Consider the following 20,762-nt stretch of genomic DNA (forward strand, 5'->3'; position numbering starts at 1 on the left):
GCAAGAAGGGATCCTGCAACCTGTCCAACAGGTGGGACAGAAGCCTCATGCCCTCAGACTGCACATGAGAACTGAGGACAGCTCCTCATCAGCCATACCTGCAGGATAAGGCTCCTGACTGCTGCTCCCCAGGTTGGCTCTGCTTTTAAACCTGCACAGGTGGGGAGGAGAACAGGGAAGGAGCCACTCCTGCTTTCTGCTGAGGAGAGGAGGGATAAACTACCCTTTTCCAGCCTATTCTCATTCCCTCCTTTTGTCACCCAACCCCTCCCTGCTTGATGATCTCTTCTGAAAACATTGCGGGGAGGACTGCTTTTCTATTAACCCCTTCACATCTCCACCCTAATAAGTCTCTTGCAGTCTAAGACCTCCTCCTTGTACAGTCCTGTGTCTGTCACACTATAAAATGCCAGCATCCTGCGCAGCGCTGGAGTTCACAGATCAAGAAGCCAGGTACTATCATCAGCAGACTGAGTGGAGAAAGTGCCATGCTGAGCCCCAGCTCCTGTAAGAGGCAGCTGGCTATGGAGAAGGTCCATGAAGACACAGCCCAGGACAGGTGCCACCAGCACAGCATCAGGGGGCATTCTACTTGTGGGCTGCTCCTTCTCATCATCTTAGTATCCTGGACCAGCATCTGTGAAGGTAAGGATCAGAACTAACACATCTTCAGTTCATTTTTGCAATACTGTCCATAGTCCACATGTTCTGTGGAACTACAAATCTCAGTGTGTCCTTACCAGCATATATTCTTCTGCACTATGAAACCTGTGGCTTATTAGGATACTCTGGAGCTTGCTGGGACTGGTAGTCACATAAGAGCTGGAGAGACATGTGTGCAATGTGATAAGAGGTAGACAGGACTGACAAAGTGGCTGACTGCAGGACTAGAAATTGAGGGACACGAAATCAGATCTGTAGATCTCCTTGGAACTACAAATCTCAGCATGCCCTGATAGACTGCATGTGTCATCACTGTACTATAAAACTATGCAGCCTGTGCAATGTGGCATTGGGCGACTCAGTCAAAGATGTCTGAGAGTGTAATAAAGTGTTCTATAATCAGATTGTGCACTTCTCAAGTGGAACTGCATGTCTCAGCATGCTTATTTTGCTCTCAAGTTAGTTCTGTAGTGCAACCCTATACAACCTGTGGATATTATTAAAGTTAGGCCTCTTGCACACGAACGTGCGCCCCCTGTGGCGGTATTGCAGCCCGCATACGGCGGGTCTGCAATACACGGGGCTCCGGAGATGCGAAACTAAAGCACGAAACGGAACCCTATGGAAGCACTATGGAGTGCTATCGTGGGGTTCCGTTCCGTGCTTCCGTTCCGCAAAAAGATAGAATTTGTCCTATCTTTTTGCGGGACGGATGAATCGCGGACCCCATTCAAGTGAATGGGGTCGCGATCCACATGCGGCATCCCCACGGTCGGTGCTCTTTATACATACTGTTTCATATTAATATAATCAACACAGAGATCAAGTACCAAAATACCCAATATATCAAAGTTTATTAAATTCACATTAAAAACATACATACACATATACAAACATGTGGAAACAACATAAAGTGCCAGGAGCGACAGCTCATGTATATCCTGTAAGACCGCGTACTAAATATGGCATGGACTATCATCTAGAGAGCATGACCATCTACACATCTATATACATCTCCTCTCAGATTGTCCTGACAGCCAAACATGATGCATACCTGGCATGCATACGGGAATCCCATACTACAGTGCATACTGACTAATAACCATACATTCCAAGTAATGAACTGGAACACAATAGATACATCTAAGTCAATAACGACACAACTCTAAACTATGTCCAAGGAATGTGGTATCTCAATCTATTCCTCTCTTACCCGATGCCCCAGGTGTGTGTCGAACAGGATTGGCGGTCGCTGACTGGCGTGCCCCTCTTCATATTAAGTCTACTTCTTGACAGTTTTCTAATACCCCCAAAAATGTACTGATGTAAATGCCAGCCTGTTGTGCCTGTCTTGTCTGGTGGCGTCCACATGCCATCAGTCAGATGCCCCGCATGTTTGCTGCTGGGTTTCCTGACTGCACAACCTACTGACCTCTCAATAGATACACGGAGAACTCCTCTTTCCTGTCTGCTCTCATAATTTGGTTTTCTCCAAATACTGCTCATTAAAATGCTATGCATCAGAGACAGCAGCAGCTGACAGCTGGCCAGAATGAGATTATTAGAGGCCAGCACTGTGCGGACTGGAGCAGGGAAATTTAGTTAAGATCGAAAAAATATATATTGAGAATATATATATATATATAGGATCATTGGAACTGAGTGGAAATAATGCATGTCTTGTGTCATAAGAAGGTGTATGTTTTACTGTATGTAAAATGATATTTATACAAACCTCAAGTTATGGATAGTCTATCTAATCTCATATCTATCTCTCCATCGTCATATCTACTGTGTATCTAATCTCTATCTAATTTCATATCTATCTATCTAACGTCCTATCGATCTATCTACAGGTGAAACTCGAAAAATTTGAATATCGTGCAAAGTTCGTTTATTTCAGTAATGCAACTTAAAAGGTGAAACTAACATATGAGATAGACTCATTACATGCAAAGCGAGATATTTCAAGCCTTTATTTGTTATAATTTGGATGATTATGGCTTACAGCTTATGAAACCCCAAAGTCACAATCTCAGGTCCCCTTTGCTCAGGGGATATGGAATAATTAGCTGACTAGAGTGAGACACTTTGAGCCGAGAATATTGAACCTTTTCAAAAAATTCTAATTTTAAGCTGCATTAATGCAATTCCTTTTAATTTGCATTACTGAAATAAATGGACTTTTGCACGATATTCAAATTTTTCGAGTTTGACCTGTATCTATCTATCCTCATATCTTTCTATCTATCTATATATCTATCTATCTTCATATCTATCATATATCTAATCTTATATCTATCATCTATCTATCTATTTATCTATCGTCTATCTAATCTAACATATATCAGCTATCTAATCTCATATCTATCTATCTAATCTCATATTAGATAGATATGAGGTTTGATAGATATCATATCTATCACCTATTCATCTAATCCTCTCTATCTATATCTACCTAATCCTATCTATCTCTAATATCTATCTATCTATCCATAACTTTACACAAATATGAAGAGCACAGTGTGATATATATATATATATAGTTGGCAGTCGCATGACTTTATTTCTGCAATAAGATGAACTGTAAATTATAATATCAGGTTTGCCACTTACCTCTTTGGAACTGCATTTATTTGGCCATTTTAAGTATTTTACAATATATGCCAAATAACAGACTCCATTCTGCTACATTAGTTCAGTCCTCCTGGATCTTAGGATATTGGAATAATTGGTTAATGTTAAAATTCATAATGTGATGAATGGACTGAGCTTTTCACCCAGGTCATGTCAAAGCACTCAATATTTCTCTGTAATTTCCCCAATTGAGTTACACCGGACTGAATTAAGTTGAAGGAAATGCCTTTAATATGAATGACTGCAGTGCATTCAGCACAAGTAAATAATTGGTAGACAGAGAGGACAGTATTAAATTAGTGGTGAAATTTAAACAATTAAAAGTTCATGGTAACAAGATGAAACATAGCAAATAAAAGAAGAAAAACTATATTGCATTTATTCCTGGTTTAAGAGGACAAGTCAGCAAGTATACTGCTGTGTATACTGCGCAATATGCATAATATGTGGTTCCTGTAGATAACCGTTCAGTATCTATTGTGTGTATTGGAACCTCACAGACATCCCGGGAAATAGCTGCCCAGGATCAAGCATAGCTCTAATAGCTTTTTGGACTTTCTGGTTCTGGTAGGACAATCTATAGTTGAACCATTTTAGGTTACATTCAACCATGCAGCTCCTTTTATTAAAAAGTCCTTTATTGGGAGAGGAAGGAGGTCCCCTGACCTGTACCACTCTCTGTTGAGCTCTATGGAAGTCAAGCAATCTTATAGAAGTTAGGGAAAGAGTCAAGCAAGTAAATGGATTTGGTTGAGTAAAGGGGCAGACTGGGAACTGAGAGTGGTCCTGGCAAAAAGTTGCCCCATGTAGTAGGTGAGTCCAAAAATTGATAGTTGGGGCAACACAAGTAGGCAGGGCCAGTAATACTGTAGTGTATAACCGACTACCACTGTGCAGAACAAAATACTGTTGTCCACGCCACAGTATGAAACTGTATCATGGTCCTGAGGATAGCAATATAGTAGAATTCAGGAGGGCACCTGTGGCCGTTCACCAGGTTCGTAAGTGCCTAATGCTCCTAATGCTGAGAGCATGAGATCTTTATGTACCTGCATGGTGGCCAAGAGGAGGGCTTGGGCAGCCCTCTTGGCATCAGCCCACTAGGAAATTTCTCTGTAGCGTCTATAGCCAGTCCGCTCATGGTTGAATGCAACCACCTCATCTGGCGGATCCAGTCATAGGATATGCCATAAACGTCAGAGAAGAGAAAAGCCCTGTAATATCCTTACTGCTGTTTGCCCAGGAGACAGTACTGAATGTTTAATATATAACTCTGAATGTGGGACAACTGGCATATAACATAATGTTTTCAGCTTCGGCATGTGATGGTACTAAAATGTATTGAACCCATTTAATATGATGTCTCCTAAACATTATATTTTGCTTTGCATCTCCAATAAAACATAATGTGCAAACAGGTCATTTATATATGATTTTATTGTGATGCCAAATGAAATGTGGTGAATAGATCTGGCTGCATAGAAGATGTCTTAGTCAAGTTCTGTATATTATAAAGTGATAAATCCGATTGCATTGGATGAGAGCTGTGGCTGATTCCAACAGCATTTTTAATGGATCAAGATATTAAAGCCAACCTCTGGTTCAAGAAAAAAAAATCACAAAAAATCATCTGCAGATCCGCCAATTCCCAGGCTCTTTTTCAGTCATCCAATTTGGCTACACTGCTTTTTACTCTACCTGGTGCATACTGCTCATTTGGCACTCCAAGATATTTCCTGCGGCTCTCAGATTGGCCGGCACTGCTCACGTGAACAGTGCCGGTCAATCCAAGGGTTGGACAAGAAGGACGTCTTGGACTAACAATGCACCCTCCGGAAGTACAGGGGATATCAAGACCGGCGCAAAAAGCATAATGTTTTTTTAAACTAGATGTCGCTTTAAAGAAAAAAGAGAACAAGTAACAGAAATGTTACCATAAAGTCACAAAAGATATAAAAGATGGGTTATAATTTGTAGGGGAATGAGCCTCCTTCCTATTTTTGCAGATGCCATAGTAATCCTGAACTAGTTGATGTATGGTACCCACATGCAGTGCCAGTGCAGCTGGTGGTTATCGCCTTTGAATATTTAAAGGGGTTGTCCAGCTAGATATATTGATGAGCTATTGTAAGGATAGGTCATCAATATCTGATCGGTGGAGGTCCAACATCCGGCACTCCCACCGATCAGCTGTATGAATAGGAGGCGGCGCTCCATGCGAGCGCAGATTCCTGTTCATTACGCTGCACTTCGTCTCGGAAGTGCAGTGTAATACAAGTGCTTACTCCATTCAAATGAACAGAGCGAGTGCTTGTTATTACACTACACCACCGCTCCACAGGAGACGACGCGTAGTGTAATGACGAGAAAGTGACACTCGTATGGAGCACCAATTAGGAGCACTCCTAATTAAACAGCTAATTGTCAGGGGTCGTGGGGGTCATGGGTGTCGGACTCCCGCCGATCAGATATTGATGAACTATCCTGAGGCCTTGGCTTCCTATAGGGCAGGCTAAGCAACTAAAGCAGAACCTAATTGGACACTGTGGGCAAACCCACTCTTTGTCAGCCCTAAGTACGTCCTATACTGCTTACTCTTTCTCCTCCCGTTATGAGAACTTGCTCCCTCATAGTAATTGGTTTTATTGAACGGCAGGACACATGGAATTGGCATTTATGATAGTAAATGCCAGTAATAGATCTCATTCTGAAGAAAGGCTTGAGTTTGAGTTACTTGCATTGATTCGTATGGGCACTATGCAGTGCTCCTCTGCCGGAGAAATGATCAGCCTTCAATGGGCTCATTGTGGGGGTCCTTTTGATGGTGTTAAGCCTAATTAGATATGACTGTCCAAAGGACAATCACTTAATGGGGTTGTCTCATCAAAGATAACTCTTTTGATATTGGTGCCTATTTTACCATAAATATCTTGATTCCCGCCACAGTGAAGTTTGCTCAACACTAGTCCTCAGCATACAACCATATGCACTAATACTAAATATGGAAAGCGGTTATTGTGGTAAGACCCATTGAACATTCTGACAACGTCCCTTATGGCCTTGTGTCACCCTGTACTGTGTATCAAAAGAGAACGCTATTCTGACTTGACAGAAGACGAGGCAACACAAGTAAGCAGGGACAAGAGTAGTAAGTGGGCTTGCAATATCATAGTGCAGCAAAAAATACTGCCCCCCTTTTCACTGTGTTCAACTGTATCACCATCCTGAGGACAGTGATACAGTTAAGTTCAGGAGGGTGCCTGTGGCTGCTGGCCAGGAACGTAAGTACCTGATGCTTCGAGCATTAATTAATACTGACAGCATCAGAATATGTACCCGGCGGGTGGCTGTGGGTAGGGCTCAGGCGGCCCCCTGGCTTTCCAAGTAAGGTCTATGGCCAGTCTGCCCCTGATTACCCTCATCAGATGTATAGTAAGATTAGTAAGATTAGGTATATTGCTGCTAATTGTTTGATTCTTGTCCATTTGAAAATGCAGTAAGAAAATAAGCAGACTTATTCTATTACAATGTCTAATATTCAATAGTTTTTACCTATTTCCAGACTTCTAATATTTCTGTGTATTCCTGGAATGAAGCAATAAGTAGATCAACTACTATCATAAAACCATTATTATCAGGCATTATTGGCAAATTTCTCGAGGTGGTCAATGGGAGATATTTACCAAGACTTTATACTATATTTGTGGTGTAAAAAAGTAATTGGGGCACATTTATCAAGCTAACCTGTTTTTAGATGTACAATTAGACAGGCATATTCGCTTCACTTGTCGGTCTTTTGCCGACTATTTATTAAACTTCTCACAGCGCTTCATAAATTAGACTGGGGTATTGGCATCAGTTTGACCTCTAGTAGTTCTTTATCAGTATGCCAGGTTTATATTCACTAAGGCCTCATGCACACGGCCGTGTTCCGCGGCCGAGAGCGGTCCGTGGTAACCCGGCCGGGATTCCTGCGGACAGCAGGAGCGCACGGCGTCATTGGTTGCTATGACGCCGTGCACTTCATGCCGCCGCTACTGTACAGTGATACACTGGTATAGATCATACGAGTGTATCACTGTACAGCAGCGGCGGCATGAAGCGCACAGCGTCATAGCAACCAATGACGCCGTGCGCTCCTGCTGTCAGCAGGAATTCCGGCCGGGAAACACGGCCGTGTGCTTGAGGCCTAAGACTGATCTAATTAGTATGCGCATGAAAATGCCGTACAAGTGAGCTGAAAAGAAGCTCACGCCTCCATGAAAATGAAACTTTTTAGGCAAAATGTTGCACAACTCACCACTAAAAACAGACGACGAAAAGTACGCCAGCCCTGGAGTGGAGTAGAAATTAGACTGTTTTTGAGACTAAAACAGGCGTAAAAAAAAGGCATGCAGCAAAAAAGTACAAATGGATCGAGCGAGTAAAATCAATGATTCTTTATTTCTTCATTTAAAAAATATGTATAAACAAGAAATCCTCCTGCATAAAATCAACGTGTTTCAACCATAAGACAGGTCTTCTTCATGGATTCATAGCATAAAGTAGTCAGATACAGGCATGTAACTGCTTTTTAAGCAAAAAGACAGGAATGAAATCAATTGAAAATGTCAAGGAACGCTCCCAGTGCAGGTATAGGGTAAAATGTAGATAATATTAACTCTTAATGTACATGCCTGTGGCTGAAGACTGACTTGCACTAAAAAATATATATGAGTAAATAATGTAATGACATGATGTACAATAATGCAGGAATGAGAAACAATCATATATTAATAATGTAATACAATATCTGTATGATAATTCATTCCATAATTCCACATAAATAAATAAAGAATAAAGAATCATTGATTTTACTCGCTGGATCCATTTGGACTTTTTTGCTGCATCAACGTTGGGTGTGAACACAGCCCGGATCCGTGCAGAGCAGGTCAGAGCACCTTTACCACTTGAGAGCTGGACTTTGTTCTATCTACAAGGTAAAAAAAGGCACACCTGCATAAACAGATTGGAAAATAGGCACAAAAGTTAGAAAACTTCTGAATTAGTTTAAAAAGATCAAAATAGGCGAACGAGGCGCAAGTGCCTCCAAAACAGGCAAACAGGCGCATTTGCAGTAGTAAATGCGACTAAAAAAAATACAAAGACATGCGCCCCATTGTTTGACTTGTGTTTTTTGTCGCTCTCAGTGCAACTTAGCAGTCTGGGCCATCGCGACCTGACAAATTTACTATAATTTACATTTAAAAAAACTACCATATATTACACCAGAAATCTACTCCAGATTCTGGTTGGGGTAGATTTCAGTTTCTGGTGCACAGACAGCAAAAAATGCAGCAAATTTAGTAAGAGACCTGCGCCTCTTAATAAATTAGTCTGATTTTCCTCCAGCTGGGTTTTTACTAAGACTGGAGTGCGAAACACCAGTCTTTAGTAAATGACCCCCAATGTGCCTATAATTTGTTACAAGCAAGCACCTACCTATTGTCGTCAATAAAAGTCAGCTTGGCTCCTGGAGTGGCCTCCATTACTGTATCTGTACAATGCTGTATCTTATTGCATGATATTATAGTTTAAAAGGAATCTGTCACCAGACACCCCAGTATTAAGCCAAGAGCAGTAATTAGTTATGAATTCATTGCTAGCAGTCTGCAGTAAGGGTACAGAGGGGAGGTAACCAGTTGGGGGTGGGAACCTGCACAATATGAAAATGGCAGCACTGACTGGATAGAGTAAGACTGTGCAGGTACACATCCCCAACTTGTTACCTCCCCTCTGTACCCTTACTGCAGACTGCTAGCAATTCATTCAAAACTTGTAGTAGAAATAATAAAGGAATGGCACAACATAGAGACATAAGAATAGATGCTCCAGGATTGTTATTACATGGGGAATGCATGAAGCTATTAAAACAGGCATGTCAGGAGAGGTGAAAGGTGCTCTTTAAGTCACTACATGTAAATGTTTTTACCGCCACAGGCTGCGTCTGAGTGATGTAGTCGCTCATATGGTCTACAGCAGTGGTGCCAACCATTTCTCGTCTGAGGGCCGCACTAGACATGGTATAAATTTGCGGGCCGGAACCAGGTAGCTTTGCCAGAAAGAAAGGCAAACACTGTGAGGGGGCACGTGCGAGCATTACTATGTGAAGGGGCAAATATCTGGGCATTTTTTCTGTGAAGGTGCACATCTGGGCATTGTTACTGTGAAGGGGCACATCTGGGCATTTTTACTGTGAAGGGGGCACATGTGAGCATTACCACTGTGAAGGGGGCACGTGCGAGCATTACTATGTGAAGGGGCAAATATCTGGGCATTTTTTCTGTGAAGGGGCACATCTGGGCATTGTTACTGTGAAGGGGCACATCTGGGCATTTTTACTGTGAAGGGGGCACATGTGAGCATTACCACTGTGAAGGGGGCACATGTGAGCATTACCACTGTGAAGGGGCACATGTGAGCATTACCACTGTGAAGGGGGCACATCTGGCATTACCCCTGTGAAGGAGGCACATCTGGGCATTACCCCCTGTGAATAGGGCACATCTTGGGATTACCCCTGTGAAGGGGGCACATCTGGGCATAACCACTATGAAGGTGGCACATCTGGGTATTACCCTTGTGAAGGGGGCACATCTGGGCATTACCCCTGTGAAGGGGGCACATCTGGGCATTACCTCTGTGAAGGGGGCACATGTGAGCATTATCACTGTGAAGGGGCAAATATCTTGGCATTTTTACTGTGAGGGGCACGTGCGAGCATTACTATTGTGAAGGGGCAAATATCTGGGCATTTTTTCTGTGAAGGGGCACATCTGGGCATTTTTACTGTGAAGGGGGCACCTCTGGGCATTACCACTGTGAAGGGGCACATCCAGCAGGTAACTGAGCAGAACAATATAAATAAATAGCGGTGGTGTGAACGGGGCCAAAGAGGGGAGTATTTATGTGGGGGACCATTACTGATCTGAATAACAGCAGACAATTATAGCCAAGTGATAAAGTCCAGTCCAATATGGCGGATCTTCCCTGTACTATATCACTTGGCATTCCACACATCAGTGCGATGTATTTGGCGCAGTGTGTGGTTAAGGTCATGATCAGGAGAATGGAGCGGCATAAGTGAAATGTAAGGTTTATGGATGCTGTTAGATTTAATGAAGCCATAACACAGAATATTGTTGGAGAGGGAATGTGTTACTTAGGTCCATTATAGGGTTATTACTAGAATATGAAAGGAGCCAGGATTAAATGAAACCTTTACCATTGAGATGGGGCTGATCTTTTCTGGACCAGTGCTACTATTGCTTCTCTTCCAACTAATTTGAATGGCACAATCTGTTTCTGAACAAACTTGGATGCTGCGGTGGGTGGAAGGAGACACGGTTACCTGGTAACTTCGGCGTCATCAGCTGCTCTGCTTGCTTCCAGGATCTTATCTCAGCCTGGGGTGGCATTATCTTCCTTTTTCATGTCACAGCATGTTATGCTGATTACCAAACTGGGCCATGGTCACTCCTTGCTGCAGCCACCCCCGGGAGCCGGACCCTCCTCCTTCCAGCTCCCGCCGGCTTCCCCTCCTATAGGACATGTATCTCTCCACACCCGCCCAAAATAACCAATAACAAAGCTTCTTGCTGTGAGGAGCTTTGCTATTGGTTATTTCAAGCACAGGCAGCATCGCTGCGCTGCCCCGTGCCATTCAGAGCGCTCACTGCGCTGATGAATGTGAGGGAAAAGTCTAAGGCGTATCGGTACGTCTTAGACTTTTTACAGGGTGTAAAATCGCGACCTCTGCTGCACGGGCCGCATGACACAGCTTTGCGGGCCAGATGTGGCCCGTGGGCCGTAGGTTGGGCATCACTGGTCTACAAGTTGATGATGGGCGGTAGCATTCTGTTTTGTGAAACAACTCTACGTATACCTTTCTACCTGTTTAAGACATACTGGGAGCTGTAGTTTCACACTGTACTGTGCTTAGTTCTGGTGCTGTATTTGTGCAATGTGTTTGATTCTAGGACAGTATTTATATAATGAGCTTGGTTGTGTTGCTTGGTTCTTCCACAAATGTCCTGGCCAGAGATCTTGAGGGCTAATAGGAAAATGTCCCTCTTTTCAGGCAAAAAATGATCCTCTGTCTGACAGATGTCATATACATAGACAGATAGACATAACAATGTGCAGTGGACAGACTATAGAGGGTGTAACATTTGCAACTAGGTTTGCATTCCTGGTTGGGCCTTAGAGGGATTCTGTCACCTCTTTTTACCCTATAGAGATGCGGACATGCACGGCTAGATCGCCGCTAGCATGTCCACAATATACCTGTCCCATATCTGAGTGGTTTTATTGAGTGTAAAAAATGATTTTATATATATGTAAATCAGCCTGGTAAGGAGCCCAAGGGGCTGCACTAACCGTTCTGGAGCCCAGCCAAGCCCCCCTGTGAAGGAGCCCAGCGCCGCCTGTATCCACGAATCTCCTCCTTGCTCAGAAAGTCAGATCGCTGTAATCTCGGCGGTGCTGGGCTCCTTCACAGGGGGCATGGCTGGGCTCCAGAACGGTTAGTGCAGCCCCTTGGGCTCCTTACCAAGCTGATTTACATATCTATAAAATCAGTTTTTACACTCAATAAAACAACACAGAGATATGGGACAGGTATATTGCGGACATGCTAGCGGCGATCTAGCCGTGCATGTCCGCATCTCTATAGGGTAAAAAGAGGTGACAGAATCCATTTAAATCCCAGCAGCTATGAAGAAAATGGCAGCAAGTACAGTACAGACCAAAAGTTTGGACACACCTTCTCATTCAAAGAGTTTTCTTTATTTTCATGACTATGAAGGCATCAAAACTATGAATTAACACATGTGGAATTATATACATTACAAACAAGTGTGAAACAACTGAAAATATGTCATATTCTAGGTTCTTCAAAGTAGCCACCTTTTGCTTTGATTACTGCTTTGCACACTTTTGGCATTCTCTTGATGAGCTTCAAGAGGTAGTCACCTGAAATGGTCTTCCAACAGTCTTGAAGGAGTTCCCAGAGATGCTTAGCACTTGTTGGCCCTTTTGCCTTCACTCTGCGGTCCAGCTCACCCCAAACCATCTTGATTGGGTTCAGGTCCGGTGACTGTGGAGGCCAGGTCATCTGGCGCAGCACCCCATCACTCTCCTTCATGGTCAAATAGCCCTTACTTTCAAAGTTTTCCCAATTTTTCGGCTGACTGACTGACCTTAATTTCTTAAAATAATGATGGCCACTCGTTTTTCTTTACTTAGCTGCTATTTTCTTGCCATAATACAAATTCTAACAGTCTATTCAGTAGGACTATCAGTGGTGTATCCACCTGACTTCTCCTCAACGCAACTGATGGTCCCAACCCCATTTATAAGGCAAGAAATCCCACTTATTAAACCTGACAGGGCACACCTGTGAAGTGAAAACCATTTCAGGGGACTACCTCTTGAAGCTCATCAAGAGAATGCCAAGAGTGTGCAAAGCAGTAATCAAAGCAAAAGGTGGCTACTTTGAAGAACCTAGAATATGACATATTTTCAGTTGTTTCACACTTGTTTGTTATGTATATAATTCTACATGTGTTAATTCATAGTTTTGATGCCTTCAGTGTTAATCTACAATTTTCATAGTCATGAAAATAAAGAAAACTCTTTGAATGAGAAGGTGTGTCCAAACTTTTGGTCTGTACTGTATATGTGGGTTTTGTGGATGCACAATGACATACAACTATAACATTAAGGCCCCTTTCACACGGGCGAGTATTCCGCGCGGATGCGATGCGTGAGTTGAACGCATTGCACCCGCACTGAATACCGACCCATTCATTTCTATGGGGCTGTTCACATGAGCAGTGATTTTCACGCATCACTTGTGCGTTGCGTGAAAATCGCAGCATGCTCTATATTCTGCGTTTTTCACGCAGCGCATGCCCCATGGAAGTGAATGGGATTGCGTGAAAATCGCAAGCATCCGCAAGCAAGTGCGGATGCGCTGCGATTTTCACGCACGGTTGCTAGGAGACGATCGGGATGATCTTTTACCATGGTGATGGGTCATGTGATGGATCATGTGATCACCACAGGTCCTGGAATGAATGCTCACCACAGGTCCTGTTCAGCAAAGAAGGAGACAGACGAGATGCCGGCTGCGCGAACAAGTGGATTAAGGTGAGTTAAATTTTTATTTTATTTTTTTTAACCCCTCCAGCGCTATTTTACTATGCATTCTGTATTCAGAATGCTATTATTTTCCCTTATAACCATGTTATAAGGGAAAATAATACAATCTACAGAACACCGATTCCAAGCCCGAACTTCTGTGAAAAGGTTCGGGTTTGGGTACCAAACATGCGCGATTTTTCTCACGCGAGTGCAAAACGCGCGTGTTCCCGTAACGCACCCGCACCTTTTCCTGCAACGCCCGTGTGAAAGAGGCCTATATGTTATATGCTATTTTTGCTGCGGAAATGGCTGTGGACTTCACCCTCTCCATTGCAAAAAAAAAAAAAAAGAAATCTGTAAGGGAGATCCACAGCATAAATTGGCTTGCTGCAGATCTCAAATACACACCATTGGTCAATTTAAACAGTGTTTTTGCACACAGTGTGTGACTGAGATTTCTTATCTCATCCACTTTGCTGGTAGTGTACAACGCTGTGGATTTGCCACACAAAAATCCACAATGTGTAGCATTTCAGTCATGTGTGGACATAGTCGAAAACCACTGACAGGTAAATCACTTTGTCACTGCGTGACACTGATGTGTCAAGTGGTGGGATATATTAGCTAGCAAGTGAATAGTTAGTTCTTGAAGTTGATGGGCAAATATAAGGATCTATACGACTTTGACAAGGGCCAGATTGTGATAGTTAAATGACTGGATTGCAGTGTTTCCGAAAGGGCAGGTTTTGTGGGGTATTCTTGGTAGTCAGTGAATAGTATCTACCAAAAGTGGTCCAAGGAAGGACAACAAGTGAACCAGCAACAGGGTTATAGACATCTAAGACTCATTCATACAATCAAGGAGTGAAGGCAAGCCCAAGTGATCTGATCCCACAGAAAGTCTACTGTAGCAAAAATTCCTGAAAAAGGTTCTGCCGGCTATAATAGAAAAGTGTCAGAGCACATAGGACTTCGCAGAAGACTAGTCAAAGTGCCCATTCTGACTAATGTCCATGGCTACTAAAAGCACCTACAATTAGCTTGTGAGCTTCGGAATTGGACTATGGAGCAATGGAAGAAGGTGGCCTGGATTAATGAAATCACATTTTCTTTTACATCATGTGAATTGTCAGGTGTGTGCATTGCTCACCTAGGAAAGAGATGGCATCAGGATGCAGTAAGGAACAAAGGAAAGCCAGCGGAGGCAATGTAACACTCTGGGTAATGTATACCTACCAAGGCAACATTATTCCCCAATGGCAGTGCGTGGCTTTCAGCAGGATAAAGTGCTCTGCCACACTGCAAAAATGGTTCAAGAAAGGTTTAAGGAACATGACAAAGAGCTCAATATATTGAGTTGGCCTTAAATTACCCAGATCTCAATGAGATTTAGGCTACTTTTACATCTGCATTGTGCTGGCCGGTTTTGAGATTTGGCACAGGATCTCAAAACCGCAACACAAAGCTTCAGTTTTGTCCCCATTCATTGTCAATGGGGACAAACATGAAGAAACAGGAACAGAGTGCACCAGAATGCATTCCCTTCCAGTTTGTTGTGTTCCCATGCTGGATACAAAATTGCCGCAAGCAGTGTTTTGTGTGCGGCATGGGAAACTGATGCAGCCAGATCCGGCACCAAAAACCATGTAAGTCAGTGGTGCCAGATGTCCGAAAAAAACGGATCCGGCCCCTTTTGATTTACAATGTTTTTTAATATAATAAAACCGTCCTCAACGGATGCAACCAGTTGTATTATTCAAACGGATGTGTTTTGCTGTAGTTTTGAGAACCCTTGCCGGATCTCAAAACCGGACAGCAAAAATGCAGATGTGAAAGTAGCCTAAGCTTATGTAGGATGTACTGGAAAAACAAGTCCAATCCATGGATGTTCCACCTTGCATCTTACAAGACTTCAAATATCTGCTGCTAATAACCTGGTTCCTGATACCACCAGCCACCTTCAGAGATCTTGACAAGTCAGAGCTATTTTGTAGGCATGAGGGGAGCCTTCACAAAATATAACCAGTGGTTTTACTGTTCTGGCTCAGCAATTTACAAAAACTAATAGCATAGTATGACATACCATCAGTGGTGTGCCCAGGGGGGGTGGGGGGGGGGGAGGCGGTGCGCCCCGGGTGCCGGTTGTGACGGGGGTGCCAGCAGGCCCAGAAGCAATGAGCGCTTTCATCAATACAGATGGAAGCGCTCATTGCTGAAGCGCTGACACCCGTGACCCAGTCCCACATACTGCGGCGGGGCAGGGAGCGGAGGGCATAGTTCCCTGCCCCGCCGCCGATCACCGCCATAGGCTTCAGGCCTAGTGGGCCTGAAGCCTAGGCGGTAGTTAAATCCCGGCGCATGCGCACGTGATGACGTCATCGCGCGCGCCTGTGTCGGGACTCAGCAGCACAGTGCTGGGACTCTGCAAGCAAGCGCAGGTAAGTATTTAGCTTTTAGTTAGTTTTTTTATGTGCCAACTTTGGGGGACATGAGGGGGCCGGGGTGCACACAGGACAGAGGACATGTGGGGGGAAAATATGGTGGGATACTGTGTGGGGGCAAACTTTATTTTTATTTCATAATGTGCCAATTTTGGGGGACATGAGTGGGGTGCACACAGGAGGACGTGGGGGGGATATGGTGGGATACTGTGTGGCACAGTGGAGGGAAAATTATTATGGGAGGGATGGCAATGTGGGGGACACTACTGTGTGGGGGACACTACTGTGTGGGGGCAGTGTGGGGGACACTACTGTGTGGGGGATACTACTGTGTGGGGGGCAGTGTGGGGGACACTACTGTGTGTGGGCAGTGTGGGGGACACTACTGTGTGTGGGGGGCAGTGTGGGGGACACTACTGTGTGTGGGGGGCAGCGTGGGGGACACTACTGTGTGGGGGGCAGCATGGGGGACACTACTGTGTGGGGGGCAGCGTGGGGGACACTCCTGTGTGGGGGACACTACTGCGTGGGGGGCAGCATGGGGGACACTACTATGTGGGGGGCTGCGTGGGGGACACTACTGTGTGGGGGGCAGCGTGGGGGACACTACTGCGTGGGGGGCAGCATGGGGGACACTACTATGTGGGGGGCTGCGTGGGGGACACTACTGTGTGGGGGCAATGTGGGGGACACTACTGTGTGGTGGGCAGCGTGGGGGACACTACTGTGTGGTGGGCAGCGTGGGGGACACTACTGTGTGGGGGGCAGCATGGGGGACACTACTGTGTGGGGGGCAGCGTGGGGGACACTACTGTGTGGGGGGCAGCGTGGGCGACACTACTGTGTGGGGGACACTACTGTGTGGGGGGGCAGCGTGGGGGACACTACTGTGTGGGGGGCAGCGTGGGGGGATTACTGTGTGGGGGGCAGCGTGGGGGACACTACTGTATGGGAGCAGTGTGGGGGACACTACTGTGTGGGGGACACTACTGTATGGGGGCAGTGTGGGGGACACTACTGTGTGGGGGACACTACTGTATGGGGGCAGTGTGGGGGACACTACTATATGGGGCAGCGTGGGGGACACTACTGTGTTGGGGGCAGCGTGGGGGACACTACTGTGTTGGGGGCAGCATGGGGGGACTACTGGGTGGGGGGTACTACTGTGTGGGGGCAGTGTGGGGGACACTGCAGTGTGGGGGAAATTACTGTGGGGGGCAGTGTGGGGGACACTACAGTGTGGGGGACACTACTGTGTGGGTGCAGCGTGGAGGACACTACTGTGTGGGGGGCAGTATGGGGGAAATTACTGTGTGGGGGGAAGTGTGGGGGACACTACTGTATGGGGGCAGTGTGGGGGACAATACAGTGTGGGGGACACTACTGTGTGGGGGACACTACTGTGTGGGGGAAATTACTGTGTGGGGGGCAACATGGGGGCCTTTCTATTGAGGAGGCAATGTAGGGGCCATTCTATTATTTCTGGGGAGACTATACAGGAATTATTGCCTGGAGCATAATAGAGGGTGTTATTATTACTGGGGGCACTCTAGGGGACATTATAACTGCTGTAGACACTATAGGGACATTTGGGGTAATTTATCAAACTGGTGTAAAGTAGAACTGGCTTAGTTGCCCATAGCAGCCAATCAGATTCAGAGAAATGACCCGCCCCGGGTGCCAAACACCCTGGGCACGCCACTGCATACCATGCAATGCAATGATCAGCCCAGATAAGCTTCATCACCGGGGCATAAGAACTCTGTCACAGAGATGAGACCTTATCCATTCTTAAAATCAATTCTGGAATCCTTGAGACTGTCATTGCCTTTATAAATAAGCAATAGATCTTATTTTCCTCATCTTCATTTTTGAACATTAATTTTAATGTAACACCTTAGTTTATATGTACATATTCAGCCTCTATGTAAATATATTATTAAGTTATAATGCAACATTATGGAAATGTAATTGATTGGACTGATATTTTGTATTTACTGTCAGATCTATGTATTAATAGAAAAAAGATGTGAATGCATTACCGTATTAATGATTTACTGTATACTTGTACTGTCAAGCCATGTATACTGTCAGCTGTTCTAGCTTTGAGTAGCATTAATGGGAATTACGAAGGATAAAATTACCTGCATAACTAAGATTATTTCCAGGTGGAATGTAAAGCCATCATTTCCCTTTTTTCATCAGATTCATCATGTCGGTCAGATATGTTAAAAATAGTTGTTCCCAGGAGCAGTATACGGGTATATACAGATTAGAAAAAAAGAAATGTGTCATTATATGGTTTTAATTAGCAGAAAAACATGGTGACACATTCCATTTAATGTTCATGAGTCCACCATCAGGAAGACACTGAACAGCAAGGGGGAGAAAGCTGCTGCTCTCAAAAAAGGACATTGCTGCCCATCTGCAGCTTGGTAAAGATCTCCTGGAAAAGCTAGTAAGTTTTTGGAACAATGTTTTGTGGACAGATGAAATCAAAATAGAACTTTTTGGTATAAATTAAAAATGCTATATTTGGAGAAAGGAAAACACTACATCCCAGCATAAAAACCTCATCTTATCTGTGAAGCATGGTGGTGGTAGTATCATGATGTTTTGCTGCATCTGGGCCAGAACAGCGTTCCATCATTGGTGGAACAATGAATTCTGAATTATACCAGCAAATTCTAGGAAAATGTCAGGACATCTGTCTGTGAGCTGAATCTCCAGAGAACGTGGGTCATGTAGCAAGACAGCGACCCTAAGCACACAAGTCACTCTACCAAAGAACGGTTAGAGAAAGATAAAGTTTTGTTTTGAAATTGCCAAGTCAAAGTCCTGACCTTAATCCAACAGAAATGCTGTGGAAGGACCTGAAGCCCGTAGTTCATGGGAGGAAACCCACCAACACAGCAGAGTTAAAGCTGTTTTATATGGAGGAATGGGCTAAAATTTATACAAGCCAATGTACAAGACTAATCAACAATTACTGGAGACATTTACAGTCATGACTAAAAGCGTTGGCACCCCTGAAATTTTTCCCAGAAAATTATTGCAATTACACATGCTTTATTATACACATGTTTATTTCCTTTGTGTGTATTGGAACAACACAAAAAAACTGAAAAAAGCCCAAAATTATAGAATTTGGCGCAAAACTCCAAAAATGGGCCGGACAAATTTACTGGCACTCTCAACTTAATATTTGGTTGCACACCCTTTGGAAGAAATAACTGAAATAAATACCTTCCTATAACCATCAACAAGCTTCTTAAACCTCTTAACTGGAATTTTGGACCACTCTTCTTTTGCAAACTGCTCCAGGTCTCTCATATTTGAAGGGTGCCTTCTCACAACAGCAATTTTAAGATCTCTCCATAGGTGTGCAATGGGATTTAGATCCAGACTCATTGCTGGCCACTTCAGAATTCTCCAGCGCTTTGTTACCATCCATCTCTGGGTGCTTCTTGAAGTATGTTTGCGGTCATTCTCCTGCTGAGCCATGACCTATGACGCAAATCTAGCTTTCTGACACCGGGTCCTACATTGCGACCCAAAATCATTTGGTAATCTTAAAATTTCATGATGCCTTGCACACAGTCGAGGCACCCAGTGCCAGAGGCAGCAAAACAACCCCAAAACATCTTTAAACCTCCACAATATTTGACTGTAATTTTTTTTGTAGACTTCATTTCATTTTCGGTAATCAGTAGAATGATGTGCTTTACCAAAAAGCTCTAATTTGGTCTCATCTGTGCACAAGACATTTTCCCAGAAGTATTTTGGCTTACTCACGTACAGTACATTTTGCAAGTTGCAGTCTAACTTTTTTGTCTGTGTCAGCAATTGGGTCCTCCTGGGTCTCCTGCCATAATGTTTCATTTTATTCAAATGTCCACGGATAGTTTGCGCCGACACTGATGCACCCTGAGCCTGCAGGACAACTTGAATTAGGGCTGCTTATCCACCATCCGGACTATCCTGCTTTAAAATCTTTCATCAATTTTTCTCTTCCGTCCACGTCCAGGGAGATTAGCTACAGTGCCATGGGTTGTAAACTTATTGATTATGTTGCGCACCATGGACTAAGGAACACTAAGATCTTTGGAGATGGATTTGTAACCTTGAGATTGTTGGTATTTTTCCACAATTTTGGTTCTCAACTCCTCAGACAGTTCTCGTCTCCTCTTTCTGTTCTCCATGCTTAGTGTGGCACACACAGACACGCAATGCAAAGATTGAGTCAACTTCTCCCCTTTTTATCTGGTTTCAGGTGTGATTTTTATATTGCCCACACCTGTTACTTGGAGTTTTGTGTGAAATGATGTCAAATTTGTCTTTTTTCTCAGTTTTTTTTTTTTGTTCCAGTATGTGTATATATATATATATATATAACAAAACGTGTACCGTAATTGCAATAATTTTCTGGGATAAATACTTTCTGGAAAATTTCAGGGGTGCCAAAACGTTCAGCCATGACTTGTAGTTGCAGTTATTGCTACACAAGGGGGTCACTCCAGGTACTAAAAGCAAAGGTTCACATACGTTTGTCACTCCCAGACATGTGATATTGAATCATTTCCCATTTCCACTTTGGTTTGCAAATTGTAAGCAGATAAGGTGTCCTGTTTGACATCCATAAGATTGCAGACTGCTCTCCAGAATCTGGAAGTAAACTAGACTCCCTGGTCTGACACGATGTGAAGAGGGATTCAATGAAGGCAGAAGATGTGTTCAACAAATAATTTAGCTAGCAGGCTGGTGAAGGGTAGACCAGACAGGGGTACAACGTGAGCCATTTTACAGAAATTATCTGCTATCCAGATGACTGAGCAG

At 44.0% G+C, this 20,762-nt stretch overlaps 1 protein-coding gene across 1 annotated transcript in view; it reads left to right on the plus strand.

The window, feature by feature from the left end:
* The first annotated feature begins 413 nt into the window (after positions 1-413).
* LOC120991020 (neuromedin-U-like) overlaps positions 414-20,762 on the plus strand; it is a 62,777-nt gene continuing 42,428 nt past the window's right edge. The window contains exon 1 of the mRNA XM_040419909.1: positions 414-645. Coding sequence (XP_040275843.1) covers positions 489-645 — 157 coding nt within the window. The 5' untranslated portion in view covers positions 414-488. The remainder of the gene's footprint in view (positions 646-20,762) is intronic.

This window comes from Bufo bufo, chromosome 2, assembly GCF_905171765.1.
Source record: "Bufo bufo chromosome 2, aBufBuf1.1, whole genome shotgun sequence".
Lineage (NCBI taxonomy): Eukaryota > Metazoa > Chordata > Amphibia > Anura > Bufonidae > Bufo > Bufo bufo.